This window comes from Colossoma macropomum, unplaced genomic scaffold (genome assembly GCF_904425465.1).
Source record: "Colossoma macropomum unplaced genomic scaffold, Colossoma_macropomum, whole genome shotgun sequence".
Lineage (NCBI taxonomy): Eukaryota > Metazoa > Chordata > Actinopteri > Characiformes > Serrasalmidae > Colossoma > Colossoma macropomum.
This window is the reverse complement of record NW_023494800.1, coordinates 3,381,717-3,397,458: the sequence shown is the minus strand read 5'-3', so window position 1 is coordinate 3,397,458 and position 15,742 is coordinate 3,381,717. Positions and strand designations below refer to the sequence as shown.

Genomic DNA, 15,742 nt, shown 5'->3' with positions numbered 1-15,742 from the left:
ATGAAGCCAGTTCCACCATCAGCTGTCAAACTGAAATCAACAAAGATATTCTTAGCATATTCTGCAGGTCATTATATTATTATTAGAGACCCTTTTCAAAAAGGAAAAGAACAAACGTCTGCTGTCTGTTATGAAACTGCTGCTCTAAAATTGGCGCATTACTCGCACAGTGCAGTTCCTCACGTCTCACTGCTAAATCTGAAGGCAACTGTCCGGCATGCTTCCACTTCCTGTCCTCAAACATAAACACACTGTATCAAAGGGGTCATAAAAGGACAGCCCATTGAACTCCTGGTATCTGGTATCATTTCCTGCACTGGAAAACCAAGTTTTACTCACTTTTTATAACAATCCTGAACACAATGACTGAGTGAAAAGAACAGGAGCTGATGTGTAGCAGAAAACACATTCTTATTTCTCTAATAAAGGTGGTCTTAATATAGCATTGGTATTTATTATATGTGTAAAGCCCACATGGAAAAAAGAAAGTACAGTGGTCTTTAATGCATATCGTTGCTTGCTACCAGAACAAAACCTCCTATCTCCAAATATGTAACTTTAAAGGATGGGGATAAACTTTTAATGGAAGTATATGGAGCAATATTTGTTTTCAAGTAATCTTGGATCATTTCTGTTGGTCTGTTCATCATGAAAATTTGACACAAGATAAAAGGGGCAACTGCCTTTTTCATATTATGTCAAAAAACTACAAAATTGCAGATACAAGGTTTTGTCCCAACAGGAACGATATATTCCCATTCACAGTGAAGTTATAAGGAGTATTTCAGCCCAGACTGCTTTCTTGATGAGGAACAACACAGGGTAGCCAATCAGCTCTGTTGTATTTACATATAACAGCCTTAAAGGCACAGAAACAAAAACCAGCCTGTTCAAGAGATAAAACGAAACTGGAAAATGGTCATGTAAACATTAACTGACAGTTTTTGGTACATAAACCCAAACAAACATCATGAGTGGACCTCAGGATGAAGGTAAAATACAAGAAAATGTAGGTTATAATCCCTTATTCAGTCTAAATTATCTTTTGTAGATGCCTGATGTGTGAACGGACATCACAGACGGTAAAATACAAGCATTTGCACGAGCAGATATCTCGACAGGGAACGAGACTCGTCTGGGTTAGATAAAGACTCCTCCCAGTGTGTAAGAAACCAGACCTCACGCCCATTTCAAGGCATTGTCTGCTTACTTCCTTCACATCCAAGCCCATTTCTCTCAATTAAGACTTCCTCCTATGAGCGTAAGAGGGAAGCTGGTTTGTATGGAAGCCTGTTGTTTATAAGAGGAAGAAAACAACACTGCTTTCTTTCCTTTTTCTCTGTTCCTGGCAGCACTAAGTCAAAACTCGGACTTATTATCTCAGTTTTGATACAATATCCTGACATATTGACTTATTATCCAGAAATATTGACATATTTTACAAATTTAATGACTCAGTATTTCAACATAGTATACGGGGGCTAAAAGGGGAATTCCACAAATTTTGCAAAATATCTGTATAAATCCCACATTAAGATGTAAACTAAGTCATAAGTCAGAATTTTTTACAGTGGTGGTGATAGTAACCAGACGTCCACCCCTAAAAGCTCCCTCACAGAAAGTTACTATAAGACATGGCTATGAATTCACTGCTTGACATCTGAGACATTGTTTTTTTTACAATAATTTTGATAAGGTTTGGGCCTAAAACATACTGTTAAAATCTATTAGAGACAGGTGGGTTCATGCAGGGTGTTGTAAAGTTAAAAGGTACAAAAAGAAAACTTTTTTTCTTCAGATTTTCCACTATTTTTCCCATCATCAACATTTCATATAAAACTCAGGGACTCGTGTAGGTTCACTGGTGGTTCTGATAGTTAAATAAAATGTCTATATTTTTGTTGTAGTCATGGTAACCTCTGGTTCCTATCATCACCACTGTAAAGAAATCTGAACCATTTCACACCAAACCACTCTGAATCACCCTGTTTACATTTTTGATAAAATTCAGAAAAATTGGTGGAACCCCCATTTCATAACTCGCAGTCCTGAGATAATTAGTCATTTCTTAACTCAAAACATTGACAAAATGTGTGTGTTTCTTTTGAGATAAGGAGCAAATGCACTCTTGACTGTTCTACAAGGTTTCTTTAGTAAAGACAATGGTTCTAAATAGAACCATGAATACACAAAGAACCATTTTCATGCATAAAGCGCTCTTCAGATTAATGAACAATGTGTTGTACGCAGTTCTGTATAACACCAAAAATGTTTTTTCTACTGTTAGGAGCTTGACACTATAACAATAGCAGAACCTTTTTACTGCTATATAGAACCCTTTCCAAAAGTAAAAGTACTATACAGAACCATATACAACACCTCCTCCATCAATCTGAAGAACAATTTCACCATACAAAAAAAAAATTAAGCAGGCAAATGGTTCTTGGATTGTTCATGGTTCATTGTCTTTACTAAAAGAACCCCTGAAGAACCCCATTTTTTAAGAGTGTATGAGATACTGACATAATAAGTCAAAATGTTTGACATACTGCTGCAGTAAAAACAGAGATAGAGGGGGTATAAAACATTCTAGTAATGGGCTTCCACAGGCTTTAGAGGTGATCGTATCAGCCAGATGTGCCCGTACCTGTTCTCCTGGGCTTCAGGAGTGGGAGGGCTGGCGAAGGCGGCCGCGGTGGCGGTAGACTGCCATCTGAGGGGCGCTCTGACACACAGGCTGACCTGGCCACCACACCTGGAGACTAAAGGGAGGACAGAAAAAGGCACATAAAAGACATTTCAACATAAAAGGCATGTTCAAGGGCATTCACTATGGGAGTCCTCTGGGGTCACTTTCCTTGTGCACTCCCCTGTTATTCCAGGCGCTCAGGCTGCAGTAACGCGGTGAGGGCACCAGAGGGCGCAAGTCTGTTATGCAAGTTTTGCAAGCATGTGTTGTGTAACCTGATGTTAAGGCTGTGTAGTGCGTTTAAAAACCTTTTAATTTGTTCGTTTTGGCCAACCAGGGAAGCGAAACTGTCCATTAAGCAGACGCTGTGTGCAGATTTGGTCCAATATGATGTAAAACAATGCCAAAGTCATACAGACTTGGAGGACCTTACCTAACCCTGCTACAGCTGCCGGAATTAAACTTTTATTTTCTGACAGTTAAGCCTTAAGCCCGTTTGTCTGCCCTGTACAGAGGAAGAGGAGAAAGAGAAGCACGGCCAGACTCTCACAGAGGCTAATGTGAACCTTTCACACATTACATTACAGCATTAACTGAAGCACTAACGCTCACCAAAGCGCATCATCTGCGGCGTTACGCGACTGAACCTGCAGTGCACGCTGGTGAGTGAGGGCACTGTGATGTGTGCTCGAGTCTGCTGGTGAAAAAGCTTCGTGTTTTTGGTGTAAAGCTGATCAAAGTGATCACTTACACCGGAGAAAGCGACACGCGACTCCCAGCAGTGCCATTCTCTTCTGGAGGAGCTTCAGCCTCAGCAGCAGCAGCTCTGTCCGCTTCCCCGCAGCGATACTCCGCTCAAACAGGCCGATTAGAGCAGCTTTAGGTCCTCCAACCTCAGCTCCTAAATTCCGATATACCTCTCTCTCTCTCTCTCTCTCCTTTCCCTTTTCCTGTCTCTCTCTCTCTCTCTCCGATACCAACACGCTGCGCTGACGTAACCGGGGGAGGCTGCGTGATGACGTACGGGGAGACCCCGCCCCCAGCATGCTGTCAGGCTGTCCTGTTCAGTGTGGATGGATGATACCGCTCATTTTCCTTTCGATCCCGATACTCGATACCAAGCCTGATGTACCGATACTTTTGCTTTTTGTGGGAAAGCTGTTCTGATTGATCCATAATGAAAACCAGTAAATCTAGACATAAGAAACGATATAGTATATCATTTAACAAGATATTTTATGACTTTAATGACTTTTTATGTCGTTAAAGAAGGTCAAGCAGTGTGAGCTTTTGGCCACATTACCACATTTTTCCCTTCTCCCATGAAAACTCAGAGCAATTTGTCAGTGTTTTAAAGAGATCAGTGCCAAAGAGTGCTTTAGGGTACGTATCTTATGTTTCTTTTTATCCATCTGCACATATGGACACTCTACACTCGACACTTTATTTTGGTACCAATATATGCACATATTTATTCAGTATTGTCGTTATATATGCCGTTACCTGTGCCTCCCTGTACAGTCATTATTGCACTGCGTCTTTCATCTCAGGTTATAGATATTATTCCAGATTTTTGTATTTTTCTAATTGTATATATGCCTGTAGATAGGATTTTTATATTATTTCTTCCTGTTATATTGTTTACATCCTTATTACTATTACTGTCCTGTGTTGTGTGACTGCTACATATATATAAAAGTAATTTTTTTCCACACAAGTTTTTTTTCGGTTGCTGAGCAGTTTGTTTAAATCACAAAATCCAACCTTATATTATTGTAATCACCTTCTTGTTTCCTACAGCCCAGCACCGTTTTGAAGCAGCTGACAAGCTCACAGCAAGTGTTAGTTAGGCTTAAGCCTCCAGCCTCCACACTGCGGGGTTAGTTCTTACGCATTATAGCTAAGACACAAAGACAAAGACTAATAAAATAATTATTTCTTTTTGTTCCACATGTTTACATAGATTTTAAAATGAAAAAGAGAAACATCTAAAAACAGGGATTTTTTACTTTATTGGTGTCTTTCAGATGTGAGTATCGTGGTTTTAAATAAGTCTATTAATGAAATTGACATTAACAGCTGGTAAAGCTGTAGTTATTCAGAAAAAAAAATGTTCCATATTTTACTGATGTGTGATGTTTTTATTTGCTGTCCTTCACTGGACAAACAATAAATCTGTCATTGATTGACACACAGAGTCACATCAGTGTTCATATATAATTTGATGTGTGTGTCTGTCTGTTGAGCTGTCTGTCTGTCTTATAGATGATATAAAATGCAGTATGTTTGGAAAATATATTTGTTTTTTACAACATAGAATTATATTGAATTAACTCTGTTTGCACTGATTGATCAGACTTTTCTAGCAGGTGTTAAACTGACCCTCTGTCTGTTACAGTGAACCCACCCATGGGCTAAACAGTAATGCTGCACTCCTCATCATTTTTGGTGGAATTATACATTATATATGAATAATATGTCATTATTCCAACTTAAATATCCACTCCCCCACTAACACTTGAACAATTCCACCAAAAATGATGAGGAGTGCAGTGTTACATTACATGTTGTGTAATATATTAGATAGATAATCTGCTTATTGCTTGAAGAAACTACTTGGTATTGACATTTTCTTGTAAGGACTGATTCTCAAAAAAGAAACACAGGACTGCAAGTGTGAATACTGCACTATTTTATTTGTTTTATTCTATCTTTTTACTCTCTTTTTCATTCTTGCCTACAAAGTAGTACAATTGATGTGGAGGTGGGCCTTCAAATGTCCAGAAATCACACTGGGACCACCCTACTAATCAGTATTCCTCACATATTTTCCTTCTTTTCCAAAGCTTATTAAGGCTTTTTTCCTTGTTCTTCTAAAGTAAATGATACATATCAAAGGTAGCACAGAAATGAAAGATAAAATTAAAAAGGGTTCTGCTATTTTTATGATCTCAAGCTTGTAACAACAGCAGAACCCTTTTGGGGCAATTTCAGAAAGGTTCTATATAGAACAGTACACAACACATTCTCCATCAATCTGAAGAACCATTTCAGTATGAAACGGTTCTGTACAGAACTTATGGTTCTAAATAGAACCATTGCCTTTACTACAGAAGCCCTGAAGAACTTTATCTTTAAGTATGTGGTCTTCTCTGCGCTCCTCTGTTGTTTCTCCTGTCCGCCAGGCGGCGCTGCAGCTGCGCGTCTGTGTTTTTGTGCTGTTCGTGTTTTTTCCGCGCCGCGTCACGTGGGTCATTTCGGCAAGATGGCGGCGGCCAAGAGGAAACGTGGGGCTGAAGCTGCAGCAGAGAGAAAGACAAAGAAAGAGAAAAGGACTGAAAATGAAGGAGAAGTGGAGAACACCGACACCGGGAGAGAAGGAGGGAGCACGGAGATCACTGTTCCGCCTCCGGTCGCTATGGTAACCATCAGATCTGCTATACTACAGATAGGATCTGAGAGAGAGAGAGAGAGAGAGAAAGAAAGAGAGGAGAGATGAGGGAAGGAGAGAGAGAAAAGGAGAGGGAAAAGGAGAGAGAAAGTGACAGGGAGACAGACTGAAGTAGGTTAGGAAGTGAGTGAGTTGGTCAGGGAGAGAGAGGGAGTGAGAGAGATGGGACAGAGAGAAAAAATGAAGGAGAGAGAGAAAAGGAGTGAGTTGGTCAGGAAATGAGAGATGGGACAGAGAGAGAGAGAGAAAAGTAGACATGAAGGAGAGCGAGAAAAGGAGAGATGAGGCAAAGAGAAAAGGAGAGAGAAAGTTACAGGGAGAGTGAGGGAGAGAGACTGAAGTAGGGAGTGAGTGAGTTGGTCAGAGTGAAAGAGGGAGAGAGACTGAAGTAGGGAGTGAGTGAGTTGGTTAGAGTGAGAGAGACTAAAGTAGGGAGTGAGTTAGTTGGTGAGAGAGAAAAACATTGAAAAAGGGTGTGAGTGAAAAAGAGAGACATCAGACTGAAAAAGAAAAGAGTGAGTTAGCGAGTGAGAGTACAGAAAAGAGAGAGTGTGTGGCAGGATCTTAATTTATTAGCCCCCTTTCACTCTGTTTAGTGGTTAGGACCCCCACAGGACCACCACCCAAACAATACCTGCTCTGTGTTGGTCCTGTGGAGGTCCTGACACTGATGTGATGGTGGTGTGTTAGTGTGTGTTGTGCTGGTCTGAGTGGATCAGACACAGCAGTGCTGCTGGTGTTTTTAAACACTGTGTCCACTCACTCACTGTCCACTCTATTAGACACTCCTACACTCCTACAGCAGGGTGTACAGGCTCTAACTGTACACCCTGCTGGTGTACAGTTAGAGACAGTAGCCCATCTGTTAATGTACAGTCCTTCTTAATTGCTTTAATCAAGCTGTTTTTCCCTTGACGAGCTCCGCCTTCACGAGGGAATGGATTGGTTTAGAAATTCACAAGGAAGCGAAAGGGACCTACGATAAATGTGATTCCTTTACGGTGATCGCCAGATGTGTATCCTCTTCACAAGATCGCATGTCAACATATGTGGACTATAACATCCTCCACAGCTAGTAGCTTCATCAGAAACCTCCCAGCTCTATCAGCTTCAATCAGCTGTCTGGCAAAAAATTCAAAACATACAGTTAAACTCTACAAACCTGCTGCCTTATAATGCCAATCTACATCTGAAGTACATTGTAACTACTGCAGAGAGGCTGGAATCGTTTACCTTAATTCAAAGAACTGAGCTGGTTAAAATTATTTCCTCCTCAAAATCTGCTACTTGTATATCAGATCCAATTCTACAAGTTTTCTCAAAGAAATTTTGCCAGAAATATCCAAGCCTATTCGGTTATTTAAAAAAAAAAACTCCTCTCTTAGCCTTGGCTATATTCCAAAAACTCTTAAACTAGCAGTAATTAGACCTCTGATTAAGAAAGCTAATCTTGATCCCTGCGACCTATCAAATTATAGACGTATCTTGAATCTCCCCTTTATATCAAAAGCCTTGGAAAAAGCTGTGGCATAAGAAGTAAGTTCCTATTTGCATAGGAATCACATGCATGAAAAATTCCAGTCTGGATTTAGACCCCATCATAGTACAGAGACAGCACTAGTGAAAATTGTAAACCATCTATTATTATTCTCTGACCAAGGAAATGTGTCCTTGCTAGTTCTGCTTGATCTGAGTGCAGCATTTGGTACGATAGCCCACTCTATCTTACGAGATAGACTAGAAAACCTTGTAGGAGTAACAGTAATAGCTCTGTCTTGGTTCAGATCTTACCTGACTGATCACTATCAAATTGTGAATGTAAACAGCGAATCATCTGTTCTTACAAAAGTAAAGTATGGTGTTCCACAAGGCTCAGTTTTGGGATCTCTGTTATTCACATTATATATGCTGCTGTTGTGCAGAGTGCAGGGCTGCTGTCGCCTTACGGGAGTGGAGATTGATGTTTTTTAATTTCCATGTTCTTCTGATTGTTTTGTCTTTCAGGGCAAGTGGAAAAACAAGGAACGTGTTCTCGTTTTCTCCTCGCGAGGCATCAACTTCAGAACAAGGCACCTCATGCAGGATCTGAAGACCATGATGCCTCACTCCAAAGCAGGTGGCTATCTGGAATGCTTTGACCAGCTGGAACTGGAGAGTTAAACTCTGGTCCTGGACGGCTGGGGTCCAGCACAGTTTGGTGCATTTGCCTAAATGCACCTACTGAACCTGGTCATTAAGTAGAATCAGGTGTGAAAATCACCCAAAACTGTGCTAGACTCCAGCCCTCCAGGTGCAATATTTTTTTTAATGGATGTTCTTATTAACATCTGACATTGATAACCAGTGAAGTGAAGATTATATCTGCACATATCTGAAGGGGCCTAATTATAGCCTGTCAACAAGTCAGCCTACTTCAGTGTCATATTTTGTTCATTAAATAAATAAGCACTTGTGAAATATAGTGTGTTAACCCAGATAGCAGACAGTTTTGGGCCAATTCTTCTTTCCTACGTGAGTGTTGGTTGGCTACCAGGCAGATTTTAGGCATGCAGGCCAGAATGGTGCCATATGCCGGAGCTAAATAAATAAATAAATTTGTCGACCAATTCTGGCGTGAATGTTGGCCACATCTGTTAGTTGTACTTACTTTACAGTGTGTGGGTCAGGACCCAGCCATATACTGGGCCAGAACATAGTCAAGGATGTGGCCCGTATGTGTGCCATGCAAATTGTACTCACTGGGATGGATTGTTTTGTAGGTAGTTAATGTTACAGATTAACACCAAAGCATTTCAGTAAATCAGAGACAAATGCATCTCTTTAGCTAAACAACTAACAACAGCTATGAATATGTGAACTAGTAGGAAAGTGACGACGTGTCTTGCTAGAGCAAAACTTTTATTGTAGGATTTTTTTTATTTGTTTTACAGTTATTATTATTATTACAATTATTATTCACAAATGTGAAAAATAAGCATCTAAAACTCGTTTCTCCAAGGTGAGAAAAGCTAGTGAGATAATATGCAGCTTTCGCCCTCCACTTTAAAACTTTTCGAAAGCCTAGCTGGAAACGTGACGCTATCCAAGGCGCATAGTGAACAGTCGATGATCACTGTTTTTTTACAGTGCATTGTGAGAACTTGTACACCTAACTACTGAACTAGGGAGCAATTTGGGTTAAAGAAATGTGGCATTGACAATAATGAAAATATAAATATTACCTTGACAATATGGCAAAAATACAGTGTTGTGGTACTTGAAGATCTTTTTATGATGCACAATATGAATCATAATATATAGTTTTCTGAGGAGTAGAGAAAAAAGCCCCAATAGTCTCACATTACTGCAATAATAAAATAGTGATTTTTATTCATTTCACTCACCGCACTGCATAAAATGTAGTTAAACAGGACCAGTTATGCTCTTATTGTGATCAAATGTGCAGTTCAGTGGTTTTTTTTTAAGTACTGAAGATATCTGCAGTGTGCTCAGAAAAGCTTCTTGTGGAGTATTGTGACATAATGTATCACAATATAATAAAACAGTGTCATATTGTCACCCATAATAACATTTTATCTTCTGATATCAGTTATTCAATTTTTAGCCCTTTAAAAGTGTAATAGTCCACAAAAATTTATATCAGCTGGTCTCTAACATCTTAATGTTTAAGATGTATTTATTTGCCAGCATATTTTGTGCAGTGTCAAAGCCACTTATACAGTGTGTTACATTTTTTCTTCCTTCAGATACCAAAATGGACAGAAAAGACAAGTTGTTTGTTGTTAATGAGGTATGACTTCCCCTTCGTTCTCTGGTGTTATGCAGCTCAATATGGTTCAGTTGCTTTGCGTTCAGTCCCATCGCCATGTATTCTAAAAGTTTGTTATGTCTGTGGTTCAGGTTTGCGAAATCAAAAACTGCAACAAATGCATTTTCTTTGAGGCTAAGAAGAACATGGATCTTTACATGTGGTGAGTCTATGTTGCATGTTTCTGAGCAGTCCTCTAGCACTTTAGGTGTGAAGAGATTCCTTGTGAAAAATCACCTTGCGTTTTTTCAATAGGGTTTCTAATGTTCCTCATGGACCTTCAGCCAAGTTCCTAGTTCAGAATGGTGAGTCTATTTGATTGCTCATATATTTCTGCATATTTCACTTTGCTGCGAATAATCATCCCAGTGTTATAGCCTTTCTTGTTTTGAGAAGACGTTGCTTGATTCTAATTGCTTCTTTCTTTTAGTGCACACACTTGCTGAGCTGAAAATGACAGGAAATTGTCTGAAAGGATCCAGACCGCTGCTTTCATTCGATCCGGTAAGAAATAACAATTTTCTCCTAATTGAGACTAAATTTTGTTGGAGCTGGATTAGTTTTTCCTGAGAGGACTGTATGTATATTTTCCAGTATGAATCTGTAGTGTGTGTAGTTTTACAGTCTGACGGTAATAATTGTGGAGCGAATGGTCTTCTGTCATTGGCTGAACCAGGAGCTCTAGCAGCAATAATAATACAGTTCATCTCACACTAATGGAATAACAACATCTGCTAATAGACACAGCTTCACAGTGTGTTGTTATTGACTTCCCCATGGTTCAAGACTGACGTGAATGTCCAGACCATGACCTTTTAACCTGGCCTATCAGATGCTATACTCCAGACCAATTAGCCAATCAAATCCCAAAAGATTACACTGCACAACCGTCTCAAAACTAATCCATCTCCAATAGGGCTTTATCCATGCAGTCTTATGTCAGTCTTTCAACCTTGGGTCTTGGACAGGTGATGTTGTTGACTGTGGTTGTAATAATGACCATGTTTCTCTTTGACTTTACAGAAATTTGATAAGGAACCTCACTATGCCTTGCTGAAAGAGCTGTTCACTCAGGTACACTTAGTTTCAGTGCTTTGATTCCAAGTCTTTTTTACAGTGTATTAAATTTTGCTTTATTATTTAATTGTGATTAATGCTTCTTCTACTACAGACTTTCTCAACACCTCAATACCATCCAAAGAGCCAGCCTTTCGTGGACCATGTGTTTACTTTCACAATTGCAGACAAAAGGATATGGTTCAGAAACTACCAGGTGAACATTCATCATCTCTCACCATCTCCAAACAGTGCAGAGATACATTAGTCTTGCATGCTGTTTCGTTAGTGTGGGCTGACCAAGAAAATGTGGTTGAATGTCCTGATGTATAATTGATCATTTCTTAAATAGATGACATTGCATTCAGCCACAAGAGCATTAGTGAGGTCAGGAACTGATGTTGGTTAATTAGTTCTGGATCACCATTCTATGCTTCAGGCTCTGGAGAGGCTCCACATGAGTCTAAGGTCACCATACCCAATGCCATTGGTCTGCTAGCGGCATTTAAAGCCCCCCAGCGTAGTGCTGTGTAGCAGTAGAACTGTGTTCTCTGGAGTGATGGAGCTCCATCCAATACCTTTGGGATGAGATCCAGAACCGATCCTCCACCATCAGTACCTGACCTCAATAATGCTCAATCACATCCTCACAGCAATGTTCCAACATCTAGTGTAAAGCCTTCCCAGAAGAGTAGAGACTGTTGCTGCCATAAAGAGGGACATTGACCTTCCTTTACCCACTGTTCTTAAGAAGAAATTTCTTCTTAAAACACACCTGCGCACTTTTTAACAAAAACTTTTTCTTATTTGGGATTTGTTCTTAGGTAAGAACAGAAAGATACAGTTCTGTGCTTTAAGAACTTGTCATGAATCTGACGAAGACTTTTTCTTAGGATCTTTCTCAAGAACAACTTTAAGAACAAACTTGGAAAGATATTGGTGAATGAGGCTCAATCTCCTTATTAACACTCTTGATTTGAGAGGAAACGCTGGTATCTACAGTTTGGGGTTTTTAATGATGATCATTTTCATGTCTCCTGTAGATTATTGAAGAGGATGCGTCTCTCGTAGAAATTGGACCCCGCTTTGTCCTCAATCTGATCAAAATATTTCAAGGCAGCTTCGGTGGTCCAACACTCTATGAAAACCCCCATTTCCAGTCTCCCAACATGGTGAGTGGCTCTTCACATGTTATTATGAGTGGCTAACCTTTTTTGTTTGGAAGGTGGGACAAGTTCTCAGTGGCTGTGTTCACATGCAAAGATTTTTGCCAATCAGCTTGAACACTTTCCGATTATAGATTAAGACTGAGGTGTTTATTCTCACTCTACTCAACACTCTGATGGAAAATCTGTTTTCATGCTCACTACAAGTAATCAGATCCAAAATTACACGCATGCATTGGGAACCACTTAGTGTAGAAGTTACCATGACAACCAGCATCACGTGAGTCCAGTCAGAGTGAGAGGAGCAGCAGTGAGCAGCGCTTGTGTTTTTAGTTACTTTAAAATGATGTCAGACTCAGGAAAACGTCCTTCACATGTCCTTATTAAAGAAGGCCGAGAGGAAGACGTCGTGTTCTGAGACACATAAGCTGGACGTCCGTCCCACCGCCGTCTTTTAAAGATCAGAGCATAAACTTCGTCTCCTCTGCAGACCAGTTTCTGCTCCGCCATGTTGAACGGTATAAACTTTCACTATGACGTGACGAACATGATCAGAACGGACTTAAACTTTCCGATAGGGAATGTAATCAGATACAGGCGTTTACACGGATATTATTCTTCTATTTAACGGATTATTTACAGGATTACCCACCTCGATCAATTGGACAGAAACTGTATTCCGAATGGCCTCAATCAGACTAGACTATTCCGATTGTTTTGATTTGATGAAGCTCAAGTATGACGAAACATGAATACCAGCTAAGATTCAGAAGAAACTGTAAATACCATAAATGTTTTCAACCTTTGGGCCATCGTGGTATTGCTAGGGGGCCGTTGGAAGTCTTTAAATTTTTTTCTTTTGCGAAGTGTTATTGCAATATATAGACATTTAACCAAATATTGTTGTAATACATACAAACAACATATTTAGCTTGAGCTTGTTAATTGGTTTGGCAAAATGCATGACCGATGTTACCGACTTATCTAGCTAGATATGTTTAGATTTACAGTTAAAGTTAATTTCTCCATTTCTCCTTTTTATCGTATGGATGGCTGCAAACAGAAATGTTTGAAATGTATTACTTTGATGTATTAAATTTATTTGCATTTCAAACGATCGGATCAGTTAAATCTTCTTGTGGGCTGCGGAGGCTTTTGTGGTTGGTTGAGCTGGCAATAAATTGCAAAAGGTTGGGACTCCTCGCCATACCTAATAGAGCATAAGATAGATATGCCTTCTTTATAATGTACTTCCATACATGGCGAAAAATAATGACATTTTATGTGTGTATTAGTGGTGTCAGTTATGAACATTTAGTGATTTTTTTTTACTTTTTTTTAATTATTTTTTTTAAATGCCATTTATATTTTCCTAGTTTGACCATTTGAGCCATCTGTCAAATTTGAGCAAATAAAATAAATGCAGTTAATCAGAATTAACTACACAAAATATTGGGAGAGAAATATTTCATGATGCATTAAATCGTAATCATAGTCGCCATTTTTTTCCCACAGTATCGGCGCATGATGCGGATGGCCAAGGCTGCCAGACAAAAGGAGAGGCAGATGGTGAAGGAGATCCGTCTGGAGAAGAGAAAGGAGGTGAAGGAGGTGCTGACAGAGGATGTCACAGATGACGTGTTTGTGACTCCGGCTGAGGAGAAACCCAAACAGGTGGAGCACGAAGCTCCAAGACCAGGCAAGAACAAGAAGAAGAAGCTGAAGCTGACCGAGCTAAAGAAGAGAACTCTGCTGAAGCGCAAAGGCCTGCGATGAAGCACGGCCTAAATCCCCCAAGTCTGCTCCCAGCAGCGTTTATAGATGTTCAACCCAGGGGATGTACAAAAACAACTCTACACCGTCAGCCTTGGTGGGATTGTGGTTGCATTGTATTCAAACCCTCATTTGACCCACTGTTTTCAGTCTTAAAGTGTGGGGGACTTTGGGACTGTGTACTGGTTTGAGATATTATGGTCTTCTGGTTTATAGTCTATATCGTCACTGTCCAAAAAGACATGTATCTCCAAAATGGTAACATTACACAAGAGAGCCAAAACGTTCTTAACTTTGCATGTAAGTTAATGTTAACTAGTTTTTTCCCTTAAAGTGATTATGGAGCATTTCTATTGATCCATTTATCATGATTTTTTTACAGAACATAAAGGACAGCTGCTGTGCTCAAGTGGAGATACACACTCGTTTTTTGGCTATATAAAACATTTTCTTGTCCCAGGAATCTCTTTTGTACCTTTAGGAGTATCATCACCCAGCTGTATTCTACAGGTGTAGGGTGAGCTCCCAATCAATACAAATTCAGGTAAAAAAAAAAAAACAAAATACAAAAACATGCTCTGTTATTTGTGTTTATTTCTGTTGCATTTGTTACAAGACGATTAAACCTTTTACCCTGATCACCTGAAAATATGTATATGTTGACTTTATTTGTATGCTTATTCATATGAGGAGACAAAATAGAAATACAGGATATACACAAAGGGAGAGCAGGAATGTGCATGCCCATTGACTGAAATATACATTTTAGCAAGCAGTGGTGGGTTAAAATGACAGGTAGTGAGGTAGCGTGTATTTACACTTACATATTTGGGGCAGATCTTGTTTTTCAGATACTTCTCATTTTTTGCTGTCAGTACACTGACGGGTTGTTTATATAGAATATAGAAGTATAAATTCTACAGTCATGAGGTTTTTTTTGTCCAATTAAGTACATATCCCTTCATAATCACTTCCCTAGTGTCCACATGCTTTTTCCCCAGTTGATCATAATGTGCCATTTTAGCATGAATAACTTGTGAAATGTGCAACTTGTGTGTGAATTTCAACTAAGTGTGAAATTTAAATGTTTATTATAGGCGTCTCAGAACACACAACAATTATGATTATATCAAGCTGTTTCACACTCATCCAAAAGGGGTAAGGTGTGAGGTGTTGCTTATACAGTGGTGTGAAAAAGTGTTTGCCCCCTTCCTGATTTCTTATTCTTTTGCATGTTTGTCACACTTAAATGTTTCATATCACCAAACAAATTTAAATATTAGACAAAGATAACAAGTAAACATAAAATGCAGTTTATAAATGAAGGTCTTTATTATTAAGGGAAAAAGAAATCCAAACCTACCGGGCCCTGTGTGAAAAAGTGATTGGCCCCCTAAACCTAATAACTGGTTGGGCCACCCTTAGCAGCAACAATTGCAATCAAGCGTTTGCGATACCTGGCAATGAGTCTTTTACAGCTCTGTGGAGGAATTTTGGCCACTCATCTTTGCAGAATTGTTGTAATTCAGCCACATTGGAGGGTTTCTGAGCATGAACCGCCTTTTTAAGGTCATGCCACAGCATCTCAATCGGATTCAGGTCAGGACTTTGACTAGGCCACTCCAAAGCCTGGACTTTCTGGTGTGTTTTGGATCATTGTCCTGCTGCAGAACCCAAGTGCGCTTCAGCTTGAGGTCATGAACAGATGGCCGGACATTCTCCTTCAGGATTTTTTGGTAGACAGCAGAATTCATGGTTCCATTTACCATAGCAGGTCTTCCAGGTCCTAAAGCAGCCAA

General features: G+C 39.6%; 2 protein-coding genes across 2 annotated transcripts in view; one reads left to right on the top strand and one right to left on the bottom strand.

Moving 5' to 3' along the window:
- Positions 1 to 3,683, bottom strand: part of fech (ferrochelatase) — a 38,678-nt gene extending 34,995 nt beyond the window's left edge. The window contains exons 1-2 of the mRNA XM_036587690.1: positions 3,441 to 3,683; positions 2,648 to 2,762 (exon numbers count right to left, since the gene is read on the bottom strand). Of these exons, the coding sequence (XP_036443583.1) occupies positions 2,648 to 2,762; positions 3,441 to 3,477 (152 nt within the window). The 5' untranslated portion in view covers positions 3,478 to 3,683. The remainder of the gene's footprint in view (positions 1 to 2,647; positions 2,763 to 3,440) is intronic.
- Positions 3,684 to 5,950: 2,267 nt separating this feature from the next.
- On the top strand, positions 5,951 to 14,592 carry bxdc2 (brix domain containing 2). Its single transcript, XM_036588906.1, has 10 exons — positions 5,951 to 6,110; positions 8,145 to 8,256; positions 9,887 to 9,930; positions 10,041 to 10,111; positions 10,204 to 10,253; positions 10,379 to 10,452; positions 10,972 to 11,022; positions 11,120 to 11,221; positions 12,048 to 12,176; positions 13,686 to 14,592. Exons 1-10 carry the CDS (start codon positions 5,955 to 5,957, stop codon positions 13,944 to 13,946), a joined length of 1,050 nt encoding a protein of 349 aa, XP_036444799.1. The 5' UTR covers positions 5,951 to 5,954; the 3' UTR covers positions 13,947 to 14,592.
- Positions 14,593 to 15,742: the final 1,150 nt, after the last annotated feature.